Genomic DNA, 18,432 nt, shown 5'->3' with positions numbered 1-18,432 from the left:
GCGGACGGGCGAGTCGCCACCGCACGCCCGAATCCACCTGCGTGGAGGGGTCAGGCCAAAGGGGGAGACCAGTCCCCGAACTAGTGGAGGCAGGAAACGACCCTCAGCTAGAAACCGGAGGCTCTGACATTTTATGTGGCGCAGCCCCTTGCTCCACCCGCTAGGAAGGCACCACATAGGGTCAGGGAAACTGGCGCCAAGTTTACCAAGAGGAGGCCCGAGGCAGCCGGACAGAAGTGTTGGTAAGAAAGGCCAGACAAAGGACACACAAAGGGGGTCCTGTGAAGCGCTCCAAAGTTATCTGGGAGTTGTCTGAGCCCCTCACCTGGTGAGCACAGTACGACGTGGGCAGCCGTTACCTGCAGACGTGGTCTGGATAATAAGAACTGTGAGTAAAGGCCCTGAACTGCATCACTGACTCCGTGTCGTTACTGCTGCTGCCCTGCACCATCACCCCCATCCTCCGCATACACTGCCCTGAGGCTATACTCCTCCCGTGGGGAGTTATGCTACGCTCTGCTGCACCCACAACACCAGCCTTAGCGGTCTGCCCTGTAGCGGCGGTTCACTCTGACCGCAATCCACGGGTGGCGTAGTCGGACATTTAAACATCAAAACCACATAAATAGTTCCGCCACTGGTTTGACCGCCCTGAGCCACGGAACCGGATCGCCGCCACGAAGACTACAACCACCAGCATCCACCAAAAAGGGTCCGGCTCCGGGTGTCCCAAGGCCCAGGGGGTGCGTCAGAAAATTTTCATCACCTTTCACAATCACCAATGGGACAAGGCAGGGATGTCCTCTGTCCCCTCTCTTATACATCCTAGTGACGGAGCACCTGCTCTCATCAATTCGCCATAACCCCAATATTAGGTGGATTGAGGTGGGAGGCACCGAGTACAAGTGCTCTCTATTTGCTGATGATGTCCTAGTATATATCACTCAATCACATATATCCATCCCTGCTGTTATGGCTGAAATAGATCACTTTGTTACATGGTAAAATTTTAAAATCAATGCAGCGAAGTCTGAGGCCCTCGATGTCTCCCTCCCTAAATCCATATAGGATTCCATCCAGTCCAACTTTCCCTTTGCCTGGCCCTCACAGGGTATCAAATACTTAGGAATTCCTATTCATAGAGACCTCTCCCATCTATGTTATCTTAATTTTGGGCCCTTTATTGAACAATTCCATAAAGACCACGGTTGGCAAGTTAGAACTGTAAGATTCACTACGTGAACCACTGGTGTTTTGTGGAAAAGCACATGTACACCGCGTTCCAAATTATTATGCAAAAAGTGTTTAGGAGTGATAAGGGAAGAATTTGTTTGTTTGTCAGTTAAACTCATTGATGGTGATGTGTGTCAGGGCTCTTTATATCACTGTAAGCAATTGCAGACACCTGTGCTAATTAGTTTGGCAGGTGTGTCCAATGAAAGGCAAGACTACTTAAGAAGGCTCTCTCACATTATTAAGCAGCCTACATTTTCAGCCAAAATGGGAAAGAAAAAGGATGTGTCGGCTGCTGAGAAGCAACAAATTGTGGAGTGTTTAGGTCAAGGCATGACTACAATCAACATTGTGCGATGATCAGGATGAAGTGTCTTGGCAATCAAGAAGTATGTAGCTGATTCACAGTACACACGTGTGCGTGCTGATAAGGGCAAATTGAGGACTCTTTCCTACAGGCAATTACGTCAGGTTGAAAGAGCAGCGGCAAAAAAGCCTTGTCATAGCAGCAGACAAGTTTTTGAAGCTGCTTGTGCCTCCAACGTCCCCCGAACAACAAGATGCAGGGTCCTTCAGAGGTTTGCAGCTGTGCATACGCCATCCTGTCGACCTCCTCTATCCACTTCACACAAGCAGAAACGGCTCCAGTGGGCCAAACATTACATGAAGACTGATTTCAAAACTGTTTTGTTCACGGATGAGTGCCGTGCAGCGCTCGATGGTCCAGATGAATGGAGTGGAGGATGGCTGGTTGATGGACACCCCACGCAAACACGGCTACAGCGCCAACAAGGAGGAGGTGGAGTAATGTTTTGGGCTGGAATCATGGGGAGAGAGATTGTCGGCCCCTTTAGGATCCCTGAAGGCGCTAAAGATGAACTCCATAATGTATGTGGATTTTCTCAAACAGCACTTCCTGCCATGGTTCAAGAAGAAGAACCGTGTATTTCACAGCAAGATCATTTTTCTGCATGATAATGCACCATCTCATGCTGCACATAAAACATCTGCATCTCTGGCTGATATGGGCATAAAAGGGGACAAACTTATGGTGTGACCCCCATGCTCCCCTGACCTCTACCCCATTCAGAACCTTTGGAGCATCATTAAAAGGAGTGTCTATGATGGCGGGAGGCAGTTCACATCTAAGCAACAGCTCTGGGAGGGTATTCTGTCCTCATGCAAAACAATTGAAGCAGAAACCATCCAAAACCTGACAAATTCAATGGACGAGAGAGTTCAGAAGCTCCTTTCGAACAAGGGGTCCTATGTGAAAATGTAACATCACCTAGAATAAAGTTTTGAGTTGAAAACTGTTTGATTTCAGTTTCTAACAACCTGCTAATGCTTATAATTTCAAAAATGACCATTTTTTTGGTCTTTATTAAAATGAAAAGGTTGATCGAAAAGTTTGGGGGATCTAAGAGTGTGGCAACCCAGTAGTCATGATTACTTCGAATTCTGACAATATGAGGGTCATGCTGCAGGTAGTGCAGCAAGAAGGCACTTATGTGTCTTGCGCATCTCGGAGCCCCAAAATTATTTTCCGGGCTAGATGCAGCTAAAAATTATTTTTAATTTTAAATCTGGTGAAGCTTATTATAGATGGCCTAATAGGATCAGTGCTGCACACTTCTACAAAGCCCAAATTATTTTCCAGTCAAGATACAGATAAACATGATTAGTAATTTGAAAGCTTAAAACGGTTGGTAGGGTGATTTTAACCAATCATCAAGCTTTTACTCTCCCCAGGATGACACAGGGGTAGAAAAGTCGTTTCGGATCCATGATTTGTTCATCTTTATGAACGTGAGTCTGTCTACATTATCAGTGGAGAGCCGCGTGCGCTTATCTGTCAGCACACCACCAGCAGCGCTGAACACACGTTCAGACAGAACGCTGGCTGCGGGGCATGACAAGATCTCCAAGGCGTAAGTGGCTAGCTCCGGCCATTTATCCAGATTGGAAGCCCAAAAAGAGCAAGGGTCCAGTGACACAGTCGTGGCTTCAATGTTTACTTGGAGATACTCCTGTACCATCGTCTCTAGGCGTTGACTATGTGTCAGACTTCTTGTCTCCTGTGGCCTTGCAAAGGATGGGCTAAAAAAGTGGTGAAATGATTCCGCAAAATTGATGTTACCAGCAGATACTGTGGTTCTGTTACGGTTTGAGTGCTGAACACTTGACGGTCCCACGGTTGGCAAGTTGGAACTGTGAGATTCACTACGTGCACCACTGGTATTTTGTGGAAAAGCACATGTAAGATTCTGCAACAGTCTCTGCTGATACTCCTGCATGCGTGCATCCCTTTCTATGGCAGGAATAATTTCTGCAAATTTACTTTTGTACCGGGGATCTAACAGTGTGGCAACCCAGTAGTCAGGATTATTTCTAATTCTCACAATTCGAGGGTCATGTTGCAGGTAGTGCAGCAAGAAGGCACTCATGTGTGTTGCGCATCCAGGAGCACCAAGTCCCTGTTGTGTTGGTGGCGAGGTAACAATCATGCTTCCTTCCTCTGTCCTCTCCCCCCAACCTCGCACAACAGAAATGTGATCAAGGTCTCCCTCATCTGATGAGTCTTCCATCAGTTCGTCCTCCACTTCTTCCTGGGCTCCTGCACCTTCCTCACTAGTTTGGCTGCTACCATGCGCCCTGGTAAAATCATCTCCCCCACCCTCACATGCCTGCCGCCCTGGTGCTGCCGACCGTCTGGACCTTGCAGATGTTAGCCCTTCCGCATACAACTCCTCCTCCTCTACTTCCTCCACCTCCTCTTGTGCCACCACCTGACTCCGAATTCTGTTTAACATGTGCTCCAGCATGTAAATCACCGGAATAGTCATGCTGATAATGGCATCGTCAGCACTAAACATCTTCGTCGCCATTTCAAAACTGTGCAGAAGGGTGCATAGGTCCCTGATCTGAGACCACTCCTCCAGCGTGATTTGCCCCACCTCTGAATCTCGTTGGCCCAGGCTATACGTCAGAACGTATTGCACCAGGGCTTGTCGGTGCTGCCACAGTCGCTGCAACATGTGCAGAGTTGAATTCCACCGGGTAGGCACATCGCATTTTAGCCGGTGAAGTGGCAGGCCCAACGACTTCTGTAGAGATGTAAGTCGCTGAGCTGCGGGATGCGAACGGCGGAAGTGAGCACACAGCGACCGTGCCCTCTGCAGAAGGCCATCTAGTCTGGGATAGTGGGCTAAAAATTGCTGGACAACACGTGAGCCATACAAGGCACGTGTGTGACATTGCCCCGGCGAAGGGCCGCACCCAGGTTTGCAGCATTGTCGCACACGGCCTTCCCTGGTTTCAGGTCCAGTGGAGACAACCATTCATGAAATTGGTTCTCCAGAGCTGACCACAACTCCTCAGCTGTGTGACTCACATTTCCCAGACATTTCAATGTAAAAACCGCCTGATGACGTTGAGCCCTACTGCCAGCATAGTAAGGAGGTGTGCAGGATCCCTTCTGCGCAGTTAGAAAGCTTGTGGCATGACCAGACAGGCTTTGGGTGCAGGTGGAAGACCGAGAGGAGGTTGAGGAGGCAGAAGCAGTGGAGGAAAAATGACATAAAGAGGATTGACGCACAACTCGTGGGGACGGCAAGACTTGGACAGCAGCCCCTTGTCCTGCTGTCACCATAGTTACCCAGTGCCCAGTCAGCGACATGTAACGCCCCTGTCCATGCCTACTCGTCCAAGTGTCTGTGGTGAAATGCACCCTGTCACACACAGAGTTTCTCAAAGAAGCGGTGATGTTGTGTGCGACATGCTGGTGGAGCGCAGGCACACCTTTCTTTGAGAAGTAGTGCCGACTGGGCATCTGGTACTGGGGCACTGCGACGGACATAAGGTCTCGAAAATCCTCTGTGTCCACCAGGCGGAAAGGCAGCATTTCTGTAGCCAAGAGCTTGCAGATGGTGAAATTCAACCTCTTAGCTTTCTCATGGCTAGGAGGAAATGGTCTTTTACTTGTCCACATCTGAGGGACCGAGGGCTGGCTATTGTGCTTAGACGGGGTTGATAAGGGTGTCCCCGGCAAACTGCCGGTCTGTGAGGAAGATGCAGGCGGACATGTTAGGTTGCCTTGATCCAAAGGTGGTGCTATCGATGTCGGACAGCGCTGAAGACCAAAGAAAATGATGACCTGCCAATCACGCTGGCTGTTGCGGGTAAAGAGGTGGCAGGTCTGCGCCCCAAAACAGGTGTGACTGCTGTCCCCCCAGTCACAGAGGATGAATAGGCCGCGGATGCACAAGATATGGCAGACGGTGGTTGGCCCGGCCGGCTAGACCGCATTGTAGCACACTGAGCTTCCCACTGCAACTTATGCTTCATGTCCATGTGCCGGTTCATGCATGAAGTACTCAAACTATGTATTTTTTGGCCTCTACTTAGCTTTTGCTGACAAATGTTACAGATAACACGAGTTGGGTCATCTTTATCGATCTGAAAAAATGCCCAGGCTATGCAAGGCTTAGCACCCATGCGACCTGAAGAGCCACCACGACTTGTGGTGAGAGGCAGAGTTGTGTTTGAGGATGCAGTTGTTGACGTGCTTCCAGTACTACGTCTCTGTCCAGGAAGGCGCAACCTGACCTCGTCGTCACTAGCATCTTCCTCCACCTCCTCTGCTGACCTCATCTCTTGGCTGACTGTGGGTTGACAGTAAGTGGGATCTCCGACCTCATCATCATCACCCTGTGCGTTATCACACCCGTCGTCCTCAGAGCCAACCTGTTCCTGCCCTGACAAAAAACTAAAGTTGTCGCTCCAATCAGGTATTTGAGTCTTATCATCGTCTTCCTCATTGTCTCCACCAACAGGAGTTACAGTTTGGGAATGAGGGTCTACATTATGGTCAGAACCTTCTGCGTCTGGTCCTGGATCCGACTCATAAAGATTCTGGGCATCAGTGCAGATCATTTCCTCGTCTGGATTCACAGAAGCGCTGGAGTCGACCTCTGATTCCCAGGCTATAGTATGAGTAAACAGCTCTGCAGACTCAACCATCTGTTCTACCTCATACTCAGACGGGCAGCTGGAGATTTGGGAGCTGTGAGGAAGCAAGTGCGATTTGGGTGACACCTTTGAGGACTGGAGTATTTGTGATGTTGAAGTTGATGTGGAGGAGAGCCCACTTAAAGGAGCACTTGATATCCGTTGAAGCACCTGCTGTTTTTGTGCCTCATCTGGAATTTGTAGCGATTGGCGTGGCCGTAAGAAAGGGATCTTATCACATTGTCCGCTAAAAGAAGTAGACATTTTAGTTTGGCTGGAAGATGGTCTTTCTTCTGCACCTACCCCACGGACACAACCTTTTTTCCCCTTCCCAACACGCCTATTCCCCTTTCCACCAGCAGCAGGCCTTTTTCCACTCATTTTGGTGGTTAACTAATTCACAACTCTGGAGTTGTTTGCACAAAAAAACAATGGATGGTAACCGAGCAGAGCTGAGTGGCCAAACTGTGGTATTAGGCCAAAACTATTGGCTGGGTTAGATGCAGAAAAAAATTATTTTTAATTTGCAACCTGATGGAGGTCAGTATAGATGGACTAATAGACCAAGTCCCACACACCGCTAGAAGCCCAAATATTTTTTCAGAGCTAGATGCAGAAAATTTTTTTATTCAATTTGCAACCTGATGGAGGTCAGTATAGATGGACTAATAGACCAAGTCCCACACACTGCTAGAAGCCCAAATATTTTTTCAGAGCTAGATGCAGAAAAAAATTATTTTTAATTTGCAACCTGATGGAGGTCAGTATAGATGGACTAATAGACCAAGTCCCACACACCGCTAGAAGCCCAAATATTTTTTCAGAGCTAGATGCAGAAAAAAATTATTTTTAATTTGCAACCTGATGGAGGTCAGTATAGATGGACTAATAGACCAAGTCCCACACACCGCTAGAAGCCCAAATATTTTTTCAGAGCTAGATGCAGAAAAAAATTATATTCAATTTGCAACCTGCTGGAGGTCAGTATAGAAGGACTAATAGAACAAGTCCCACACACTGCTAGAAGCCCAAATATTTTTTCAGAGCTAAATGAAGAAAAAAATTATTTTTAATTTGCAACCTGATGGAGGTCAGTATAGATGGACTAATAGACCAAGTCCCACACACTGCTAGAAGCCCAAATATTTTTTCAGAGCTAGATGCAGAAAAAAATTAATTTTAATTTGCAACCTGATGGAGGTCAGTATAGATGGACTAATAGACCAAGTCCCACACACCGCTAGAAGCCCAAATATTTTTTCAGAGCTAGATGCAGAAATTTTTTTTATTCAATTTGCAACCTGATGGAGGTCAGTATAGATGGACTAATAGACCAAGTCCCACACACTGCTAGAAGCCCAAATATTTTTTCAGAGCTAGATGCAGAAAAAAATTATTTTTAATTTGCAACCTGATGGAGGTCAGTATAGATGGACTAATAGACCAAGTCCCACACACTGCTAGAAGCCCAAATATTTTTTCAGAGCTAGATGCAGAAAAAAATTATTTTTAATTTGCAACCTGATGGAGGTCAGTATAGATGGACTAATAGAACAAGTCCCACACGCTGCTAGAAGCCCAAATATTTTTTCAGAGATAAATGAAGAAAAAAATTATTTTTAATTTGCAACCTGATGGAGGTCAGTATAGATGGACTAATAGACCAAGTCCCACACACTGCTAGAAGCCCAAATATTTTTTCAGAGCTAGATGCAGAAAAAAATTATTTTTAATTTGCAACCTGATGGAGGTCAGTATAGATGGACTAATAGACCAAGTCCCACACACTGCTAGAAGCCCAAATATTTTTTCAGAGCTAGATGCAGAAAAAAATTATATTCAATTTGCAACCTGCTGGAGGTCAGTATAGAAGGACTAATAGAACAAGTCCCACACACTGCTAGAAGCCCAAATATTTTTTCAGAGCTAAATGAAGAAAAAAATTATTTTTAATTTGCAACCTGATGGAGGTCAGTATAGATGGACTAATAGACCAAGTCCCACACACCGCTAGAAGCCCAAATATTTTTTCAGAGCTAGATGCAGAAAAAAATTATATTCAATTTGCAACCTGCTGGAGGTCAGTATAGAAGGACTAATACAACAAGTCCCACACACTGCTAGAAGCCCAAATATTTTTTCAGAGCTAAATGAAGAAAAAAATTATTTCTAATTTGCAACCTGATGGAGGTCAGTATAGATGGACTAATAGACCAAGTCCCACACACTGCTAGAAGCCCAAATATTTTTTCAGAGCTAGATGCAGAAAAAAATTATATTCAGTTTGCAACCTGATGGAGGTCAGTATAGATGGACTAATAGAATGATGCTATGCCCAAAAGATTTTACTTCACTAGGTGCAGTAAAAAAATTGGTATTCTATACACAGGTGGTATATCTTGCAACACAGATAGGCTACTCCACTGACTAACACACTCTGCAATAGGCCAAAAAGGATTAGCTTTGCTAGATTCAGCCAAATGCTGTGAAAAAAACTTGCACAGCACTGGCACAGACCTGCCTGGCAAAAACTGATAGGAACTGATGTAACCTAGTCCTGAAAAGGACTCCAATTACAATTAGTCTTTACTCCCACAATCTATCTATTTAAGAGCACAGACCTGCCTGATAAAAGTCGTAGGAAATGCTGTAACCTAGTCCTTAAAAGGACTGCAATCACAACTATTCCCTACTCCCAAGCTATCTGTATATTTGTGCGAAAATTGGCTTGAAATTAACAAGGTATAGCGCACACAGCAACAGCGGTGCCGTCTAACACGCAGCTGCAGCAGTGAGAAAATGGTGGCGACGGGGAAAATGGCTTGGTCTTATAGGGCAAGGACATGTGACATACACTGCCAATCACACATGCCCTTGCTTGTGTGAAAAAAAGCACTTCGCTCCGTGTGTGCGCTGCCGATAGGCTGACAGATTGCACCTCCCCACTGCAAATGCGGGAAAGAGAAAAAAAAATGGAGATCTTCATTGTTCCTGCAGAGATCCATCCCCTGCCCCTCCCCCCGCCCCGCTGTACACTCAAACTGCGTATTAACATTAATTTTCATCATTACTGAGAAAAAATCCAGTTATGATTTTGGTGCACGAACAGTTATCGAACATAACCTCGAACAGCCGAATTTTTCTCAAATTGTTCGTGTTCGCCGACCGGCTCGAACACCGCCCAAAACAGCTCGAATTTGAGATTGGCGAACAGTTCGAGTAGAACAACGCTCATCTCTACTAGTGAGGGCCTGAGAAGGCCGAAGGCGAGTGGAGAGTTAGTACACAGGGGGCAGAAGAGCTTAACCAGCTCACTCCGAAGCATTTACCGGACACCGGATCCGAGCTTACCGGGATCTCTATGACCCAGTAAGGCATAACCGGAATCCCTGGAGAACTACAAGTCCCAGTATCGCTAAGGTGCTGTTACGTAACAGAGCCAGGAGACGCTTAGGCCCTGCATACTGGGAGCGTGAACTCCAAGACAAGGCCCTACCACAAGGTCAGCCAGCGCAGGACAGAGACAAAGTTAGGCCTAGCTCCAGGCAGGTCAGAAACTTACTACGCAGAGGCAAGAAACAGGAGGCCCTACACCCGCTCATTGGGGAGGATCCTGATATGCACCCTTCACACTACAGTGCTCCGGGATGTGCCTGAATTTCCACCAGTAAAAGGTACTTAAGTGACTACCGTGTCCGTTCCCGTTCTTGCTCTGACCCAGCTGGGTCTCGCCTGTCCTGCATTCCCCCTGCATATGCTTTTCTGAGACCTAGCTCCACCTGTGGGGAGCTATACCATCGAGCTGCCTTATCACCGGCCTCAGTGGACTGTTGCAGCGCTGGTGCTTCTCACCAGCTACCACAGGTGGCGTCACGAACTCTTATAAAATTAACAATTATCCACCCTTTTAAAGAGTGACCCCAGGGTACGGGCCCGGGAGCCGACCACCGCGACATCCCCAAGGCCAGGCAAAGGCCCGGGTACCGAGACATCCCCATCCCCTGGGCTAGTCAGATCCTCCTCCACCTCCTCTGCTGACCTCATCGACTGGCTGACTGTGGGTTGACAGTAAGTGGGATCTCCAACCTCGTCATCATCACCCTGTGTGTTCTCACACCCGTCGTCCTCAGAGCCAACCTCTTCCTGCCCTGACTGAAAGTCAAGTTGTCGCTCCAATCAGGTATTTGAGTCTCATCGTCGTCTTCATCATTGTCTCCACCAACAGGAGTTACAGTTTGGGAACGAGGGTCTACATTATGCTCAGAACCTTCTTCATCTGGTCCTGGATCCGACTTATAAAGATTCTGGGCATCAGTGCAGATCATTTCCTCGTCTGGATTAACAGAAGCTCTGGAGCAGACCTCCGTTTCCCAGGCTATAGTATGAGTAAACAGCTGTGCAGACTCAACCATCAGTGTTACCCCATACTCAGACGGGCAGCTGGAGACTTGGGAGCTGTGAGGAAGCAAGTGTGATCGGGGTGACACCTCTGAGGACTGGAGTATTTGTGATGTTGAAGTTGAGGTGGAGGAGAGCCCATTTGAAGGAGCACTTGATATCCGTTGAAGCACCTGCTGTTTTTGTGCCTCATCTTGAATTTGTAGCGATGGGCATGTCCGTAAGAAAGGGATCGTATCACATTGTCCACGAAAAGAAGTGGACATCTTACTTTGGCTGGAAGATGGTCTTTCTTCTGCAGATGTTACCCCCACCGCGGGGGGGTTCGACCCACCAATGGACAGGCACCAGTATTGGGAGAGGGGGGCTGGCCGTCAGGGTCCACCGCGGCTCTGGCACAAATCCGGCGACACGGAGGTCGCACGGGCAGGAACGGACTGGCCGTGTCGGCTTCGCACTCCAGCATAGTCCCTCTGCCCGCTCGCGCCCTTAACCTCAAAGGGATGCGCAAGCGGCTTTTCTTCCCAGGGCTGTTCCCCGCCCAGCAGGAATGTGGGGGAGCTCAGGTCGGCCTTCCACTGTACTCCCTTACCTCCCTCGCCCTCTTTCCTTCTTCCGTTCTCCATCTAACCCCTCGGCTCTGTGGTGTCCGCTCTCCCTCCAGCTCTCTCCTTCTCACAGGTGGACTACCGCGTGTATTCACACTGTGGCTAATCTTTTGGGCCGAGGCATAAGAAATTGTCGAGATAATGGATAATATGTGCCCCCTTAGAAACGTCCATTACAACCCATTCGAGGAAGCAACTAAACGCCTCAAATAGTGAGCAGGATCTGGAGCATCCCTTGGGCAAACAGCGATCTATATAGTATGCTCCTTCCCAGAAGCAGCCCAATAGGTGGACACTATTCGGAGGCACAGGTAGTAAGTAACCGGAACGCCACATCAATGTCTGTTTTGGCCATTAGGGTGACCCTTCCCAACTTCTTGATCTGCCTGATTGCCTTGTACTTGGTTCCGCGTCGATGTTGTCGTTTACGGACCTGCCCCTTGGATATGACAAATGGTGGATTAGTCCGAATGTATTGGGTTCCGTTTTTGACACAACTCACAACGGGGATACCACTACGTCTTGTAAGAAAAGTATTCTGAATGGAACCGCCATTCTACCTAAAGATATTTCTTTTTTTAATTTTCTTGTCACGACGTCTGGGTGTTGGTAGGCTGATTTTAGATTTTTACTCCAGCCTTTCTTGATTTTAGAAGGGCATGACATGCCTATATCTGTGTCTCCCCCTCCTTTTACTCCTCCACTTCTTTTCTTTTCGCATGACTATATGTACTTGTCACTTTTCCATGTGTTAATTGTGTCTTCTGAGAAGTTTGTCAGCTTTTGGACACCTTTGAAGGTGTTTTCTATGTGTTTCTATGTGTTTTTGTTTGCCTGCCATTGGTTTTAACGGTGTTCAAAGGTGTTCGACGAACAGTTCGGCGAACATACGGGTGTTCGACGAACCGAACCGAACTCGAGCACTACGGCGGTGGCTCAACACTAGTTCCCAAGGATATTGTTTCTGATAGAGGACCTCAGTTTGTGGCTCGCTTTTAGCGTGCTTTTTGTGACAGGTTGGGAGTCCATTTGTCATTTTCGTCTGAGTATCATCCTGAATCTAATGGACAGACTGAAAGAAAGAACCAGGATGTAGAACAGTTTTTGCGATGTTTTGTGGCGGACAATCAAGAAGTGTGGTCTGAGTTTCTGCCTCTTGCAGAATTTGCTCTTAACAATCATACATCCTCCTCAGCTGGGTGTTCTCCTTTTTTTTTTGTTGTACTGGGAGACATCCGTCTTTTGGTTTGTTCTCCAATTTGGGGTCGGCGGTGCCGGAGGAGGAGAATTTTTCCGGTGATTTGGAGAGAGTTTGGACTAATGTACATTGCAACCTTCAAGAGGCTAACAAGAAGTCCAAGAAGTATTTTGACAGGAAACGAAAGGAGGTTTTGTTACTGTGGATGACATGGTTTGGTTGTCCTTAAGAAACCTGCGGTTGAGGATTCCCTCTAAAAAACTGGGTCCTAAGTTTGTGGATCCATTTAAAGTGCTTCAGGTTGTTAACCCGTCTGCTGTTAGGTTGGATGTCCCTACTTCCTGGAAGATTAATCCTGTGTTTCATGTTTCCTTGTTGAAAAAGGCGGATGTATCTGATAGCGATTCCACTGTCACAGTTCCTCCTTTGGTGGAAGATGGCAAATATGAAATTTCTCGTATCTTGAATTGTAGATGGCATAGAGGGAGATTACAGTATCTCGCCTCCTGGAAGGGTTTTGGTCCGAAGATAACTCCTGGGTAAGGGCGGATGATGTCTCTGTTCCTAGGCTTGTTAAAGCTTTCCTCAAGAGGTTTCCGGATAGGCCTGGGCCTGGAGGATCCGGAGGATCCTCTTAAAAGAGGGGGTACTGTTAGAACCCTCCTGTTTGTTTTTTCTATCTTGTGTTTTGCGGTCACGTGACCATCTGCCTTTATATTCCAGCTCCGCCTTTTTGGCTGTGCTGGACTTTAGTGTTGTTTGACTGTTTTGCTAGCCAGGTGCTTCGGTGCCTATCTCTCAGTTCGCTTGGTCGTTCTGGGACCTCTAGTACCTTTTTGTCAGTTTATCTTTCGTTTTCTGCAACAACTTTCTCTGTTCAGGAGGTGTCCCTTTTTTGTTCCAGTCCTTAGTTCTTTTAGGGACCCATTCCCTTTATTTCATAGGTCTTCGTTCAGACTAGTCTAGGACTAAAGCGGGTCTGTTCGCTAGGAACAGCCAGCCCTCTATATCGTAGGGATTCAGCTTAGTCTTACTGTAGGGACAGCTTTCCCCCTTCTTTCCTTAGTTCTTATTTGCAGATCATAGCAGTGAGATTGTAACAATTTACTCCTGACACAGATATTAGCGCATTACACTTTATAGCATTAATGTTATGCTGTGATATACCTATTTATGTCCTTGGTCCTGTAATCAGGAGCTCTGCAGAGGTTCTTGGGCATTATTGTGGGTAGAGCCCTATTTTTAAATATCACTATTAAAAGTTATATTTTACCAATAGAATTTCTTATTGCTATTTACTGAACAAAAGTTCCTATAGAAAGCAGCCGACCTGCCCAGATCTGCTACATCCACAGCCAAACACATCTGCCACATCTGAATATGTCCTTACTAAGGGGCTTAGATGTTCTTCTTTAGGGATTTTCTGGTTAAATATAAATGGGAGAGACCAGTCAATCACGTGCAGCTGCACTGGAAAAAGCCGGCCGGGGGCAGCGCCGGACTCGTCTGGTCTCTGGCTATGATCTTGTAATAAAAAAAACTAAATAAAAATCTCCCGTGTATATTTCTACTTGCCTGGTAATTCCTCTGCTGCTCCGGTGCCATAATTTTGTTGCTCTCGTAAAGGTCTTATGAGCGTTTCCTGCAGTGATGACGTGCTGTACTGCACATGTGCACATGACTACTGCAGCCAATCAATGACCTCAGTAGTGATTCATACATTTAGGCATGGTCTACTGAGGCCACTGATTGGCTGCAGCAGTCATGTGCAGTACAGCGGGTAATCACTGCAGGAGAACCTCATAATATATACCTCAGCTTCTGCAGAACCTCATAATACATATCTCAGCTTCTGCAGAACCTCATAATACACATCAGCTGCTGCAGAACCTCATAATACACATCAACTGCTGCAGAACCTCAAAATACATCTCAGCTGCTGCAGAAACTCATAGTACACCTCAGCTGCTGCAGAACCTCATTATACACCTCAGCTGCTACAGAACCTAGGAAACTATAAATTTTTTATTTCCCTATTGTCTTGTCTTCCAGGCATTCTGATGAATATAAGACATATTATGAATATTATGAGAACATTATACAGAAGACATCCATTACATTATTCAGCCTGGTTTTGGCTCTCGGGATTATCGGTAATGGATTAGTCATCTGGATTGCCGGATTCAGGATGAAGAACACAGTCAGTGCCGTGTGGTTCCTCCACCTGGCCATCGCGGACTTCCTGTGCTGCTCATCTCTCCCTCTGAGAATTGCTGAGTTTGCTGCACTTTTCTCACGCATCCCACATCCAGCACTTTGCTATGTGAACATTTTTCTGTTTAATCTGAACATGGGCGCCAGTGTTCTTCTCCTGACGGCCATGAGCATTGACCGCTGGGTGTCCGTCATGTGGCCATTCTGGGCCAAAGTTCATAGATCTTGTAACCTGGTGAGAATCACTGCAGTGATCATCTGGGGGCTGAGCGTAATTGTGGCCGGTTCACTGTATTATGTATATAGATATCATGTACGTTCTCTAGAGGAATGGTGTGTTTTTGATTTTCTCATGTCTCCTTATGTCAATGAGTTACATCTGACCATTCAGCTGATCAGATTGGTTATGATGTGTGTGATCCCATTTCTCATCATCGTCACCTCTTATGTCACCATTTTCTACAAACTTAGAAAAAGTAAGAGATCCCGGAGATCTCAGAGATCCTCCAGGATCATCACCGCTGTTATATTGTGTTTCTTCATCTGCTGGTTTCCATATTACATCTGGCCACTAATATCCTGGTATTTTGTAGATTACCCAATACACTGGTATGATGGATATTACAGAACAATCTTTACATTCCTTATTGTACACACTATCATTACCAGCCTGGCTTGTCTTAACAGTTGCTTGAATCCAATCATTTATGTGTTTATGACACCGGATTTCCAACAAGGTTTCCTCAGATCCATCCCCTCCAGGCTAGAAAGAGCCTTAGGTGACCATCCTAATGACCTGTGCCGAGAAGGAGAAGATCCGGGAAACCCTGGCACTACAGGTGTGTAATGTATATTCCTGGTATCTCCTGTATGTGACACCTCTTAACCCCTTGGAGACTGGGCCATGTTTCATTTGTTCACTTCATTTCCATTTTTCTCTTATTATAATAACCATAAAATGTTATTTTCCCACCAACACAACCTAATGAGGGAATGATTGCTGCAGGGTGAAATTTAGCTTTGAAAGTGTCTTCATTTTACCCCATAATGTGCTGAAAAATGGTGGAAATAATAATCCCAACTGAAGTGAAATGGTGGAAAACAAATTATAATTCCTCCATATTGATTATAGTGACCCAGTAGTTTCTGCCATTCACATCAATTCTGTATATATATTAGAGATGAGCGGATCGATCCGCGGAGGATCAAGTCTGAGTCCTATTTCCTGAAATTCACAGTTTCACGAGTTCAAACATTTTAGATTACACTAGATATACACAAAAAAAAATAAAATAAACTTCTCCGACACCATTTCCCGCACTGCTGAAGCCCCACAGAGAGGGATAATGTATTTCAGTTCATGTAGACCTTCAAAAAACTCCCCATAGCTGTGACATCTGGGGATTATCATACCTGGTACAGTGGTGTCAGCATCTCGGCCATCACAGGTCAGCGGTTCCCACTGGAGCACAGTTTGTACGGCAGAGTCGTTTTCCACCTCTAGAGTCACGGGTTAAGTCTGCCTTCTGTAAAGTGTAAGCTTTTATGGTCAGCGGGGTATTCTCTTTCCTTCCTTTAATTAGACAGGAATCCTACTGGATAATTAGATGACAGAGTTTAACTTCGGACGTCTACATGAGGCCATGGGGTTTACGTGATAAAGGAGACCTGTAACATTAAAGATGATGGAGACTGTGAAGGAATCGGAGAAGGGAAACAAATGTTATTTCATCATTTCACATGCACAGAGCGGTGACTGAAGCCCTAACGCTGCCTGGGGGGAATAACATTCATTTCCCCCTGGCAGAGGGGCTCTCAGTGCGACGGCCGCACGGTGTCAGAGAGTTATAGACCTGCAGATTAGCCCCATATCTACCTGGTAATAGCCTTCTTTTACATGACCGGTTCCCTTTACACCTACATACCCGCAGTGATCTGCAGTCTGATAAGTGTAATCTTTATAGGGATCTAACATCCTCAATAAAGTTGTGTTTCTTACCGAGGTAATAAAATCTCAGACATTTATAAATCAATCACAGGATGGGCGACCCCCGGCTCCAACACTGAGATGTGTGTAATTGGTAGAATGTGTCCTGTGCCCGGGGAATATTACTTTACATGTATTTGTTGTATCTTTATAGCACTGATATTACAACTAATTACTAATAATCTTATATTCTGTAACCTGAGAAGTATTTGTGATAGAAAAGTCTCATATGTGACGGATTTCATTCTGCTCCAATAATAAAAATGTTATAACACAAGAATCAAAATAATAAATAAATCTGCTATCACGTTGTGTTAATGTCGGCTTTGTGACCAGAGAGGGGTAAAGTTTTGCTTTTCTGTTTTGTATCTTTCTAACATAATTATCCCTCATTATCCATTACAATTCCTAAGAGAAGTAGCATGAAATGGGAGATCCCTGTTCCCCAAACTCATTGCTCATCTGAAGTCTCATTTTTATATTTTAGAAGATTACCATTGTTTGATGTTTCATATTTTCCTTCACAAAAAAATTTTTTTTTCCCAAAATATTCGACTGATGGAAAGTTGGGCCCTTGAGATCATTCCTCATGTTTTACCTAATGTGAATCATGCAGATTTTGCCTCTCTATACATTTTAGCACATCCTATCTCCAATATGGTCGGCTACCAGTACCCTGGGGATCGAATAGAGGCATTGGCCACTCTCCATCCACCCATCAACACTGCATATTATCCACCGCCTATGGAGACTTTCTCTAATTTTATATTTCCTCTTGGATTGTAAAACACATAATCACCCTATGTGGTGCTTTTTTCTTTGCTAAATTTTTGTACATTGATACAGGTGTCAGTTATCAGAGTCATAGAATCATGTAACTACTGTGTTTCCCCAAAAGTAAGACAGGGTCTTTTATTAATTTTTGCTCCAAAAGATATGTTAGGGCTTATTTTCAGGTGATGTCTTATTTTTCTATGAACAACAATCTACATTTATTCTTTAACAACATATCAACTTTTATTTAAAATATAGTCATGTCCAAAGCCAAACCAAAGCCTTTGTTCTCATACATAGCCGGTGGAGTCACACAGAACCCACCACTGTTACCACTTTGTCAAGGGAACGCTACTCCACTGCCTCCAATCAGTGCAATTAGCTGACGAGTGATGGACATGATTGCAGCTGCTTCCACTACTAGGCTAGTTATTGGGAAATTAACAGTGAGCATATGGTATATATACCTCCGATTCCAATGCATGGATTATACAGTTGTGCTCAAAAGTTTACATACCCCTGCAGTATTTTTCCTTTCTTGGCCTTGTTTCAGAGAATATGAATGATAAAAAAAAACGTTTTCTCCACTCATGGTTATCGGTTGGGTGAAGCCATTTATTGTCAAACTACTGTGTTTTCTCTTTTTAAATCTTAATGACAACCAAAAACATCCAAATGACCCTGATCAAAAGTTCACATACCCTGGTGATATTGGCCTGATAACATGCACAGAATTTGACACAAATGGGTTTGAATGGCTACTAAAGGTAACATCCTCACCTGTGACCTGTTTGCTTGTAATCAGTGTGTATGCATAAAAGCTGAGTGAGTTTATGGGATCCAGACAGACTCTTGCATTTTTCATGCAGCCACTGACGTTTCTGGATTGTGAGTCATGGGGAAAGCCAAAGAATTGTCAATGGATCTAGGGGAAAAGGTAGTTGAATTGAATAACACAGTAAAGGGATACAAAAAAATATCCAAGGAATTGATAATGCCAGTCAGCAGCG

General features: G+C 45.5%; 1 protein-coding gene across 1 annotated transcript; it reads left to right on the top strand.

Annotated features, from left to right (window-relative positions):
- The first annotated feature begins 14,538 nt into the window (after nt 1-14,538).
- On the top strand, nt 14,539-16,841 carry LOC141270869 (C3a anaphylatoxin chemotactic receptor-like). Its single transcript, XM_073680964.1, has one exon. The coding sequence runs from the start codon at nt 14,636-14,638 to the stop codon at nt 15,506-15,508; it is 873 nt and encodes a 290-aa protein (XP_073537065.1). The 5' UTR covers nt 14,539-14,635; the 3' UTR covers nt 15,509-16,841.
- Nucleotides 16,842-18,432: the final 1,591 nt, after the last annotated feature.

This window comes from Phyllobates terribilis, unplaced genomic scaffold, assembly GCF_046119375.1.
Source record: "Phyllobates terribilis strain yellow unplaced genomic scaffold, ASM4611937v1 Scaffold_5__5_contigs__length_657084704, whole genome shotgun sequence".
Taxonomy (NCBI): domain Eukaryota; kingdom Metazoa; phylum Chordata; class Amphibia; order Anura; family Dendrobatidae; genus Phyllobates; species Phyllobates terribilis.
This window is presented reverse-complemented; position numbering and strand designations above follow the sequence as displayed.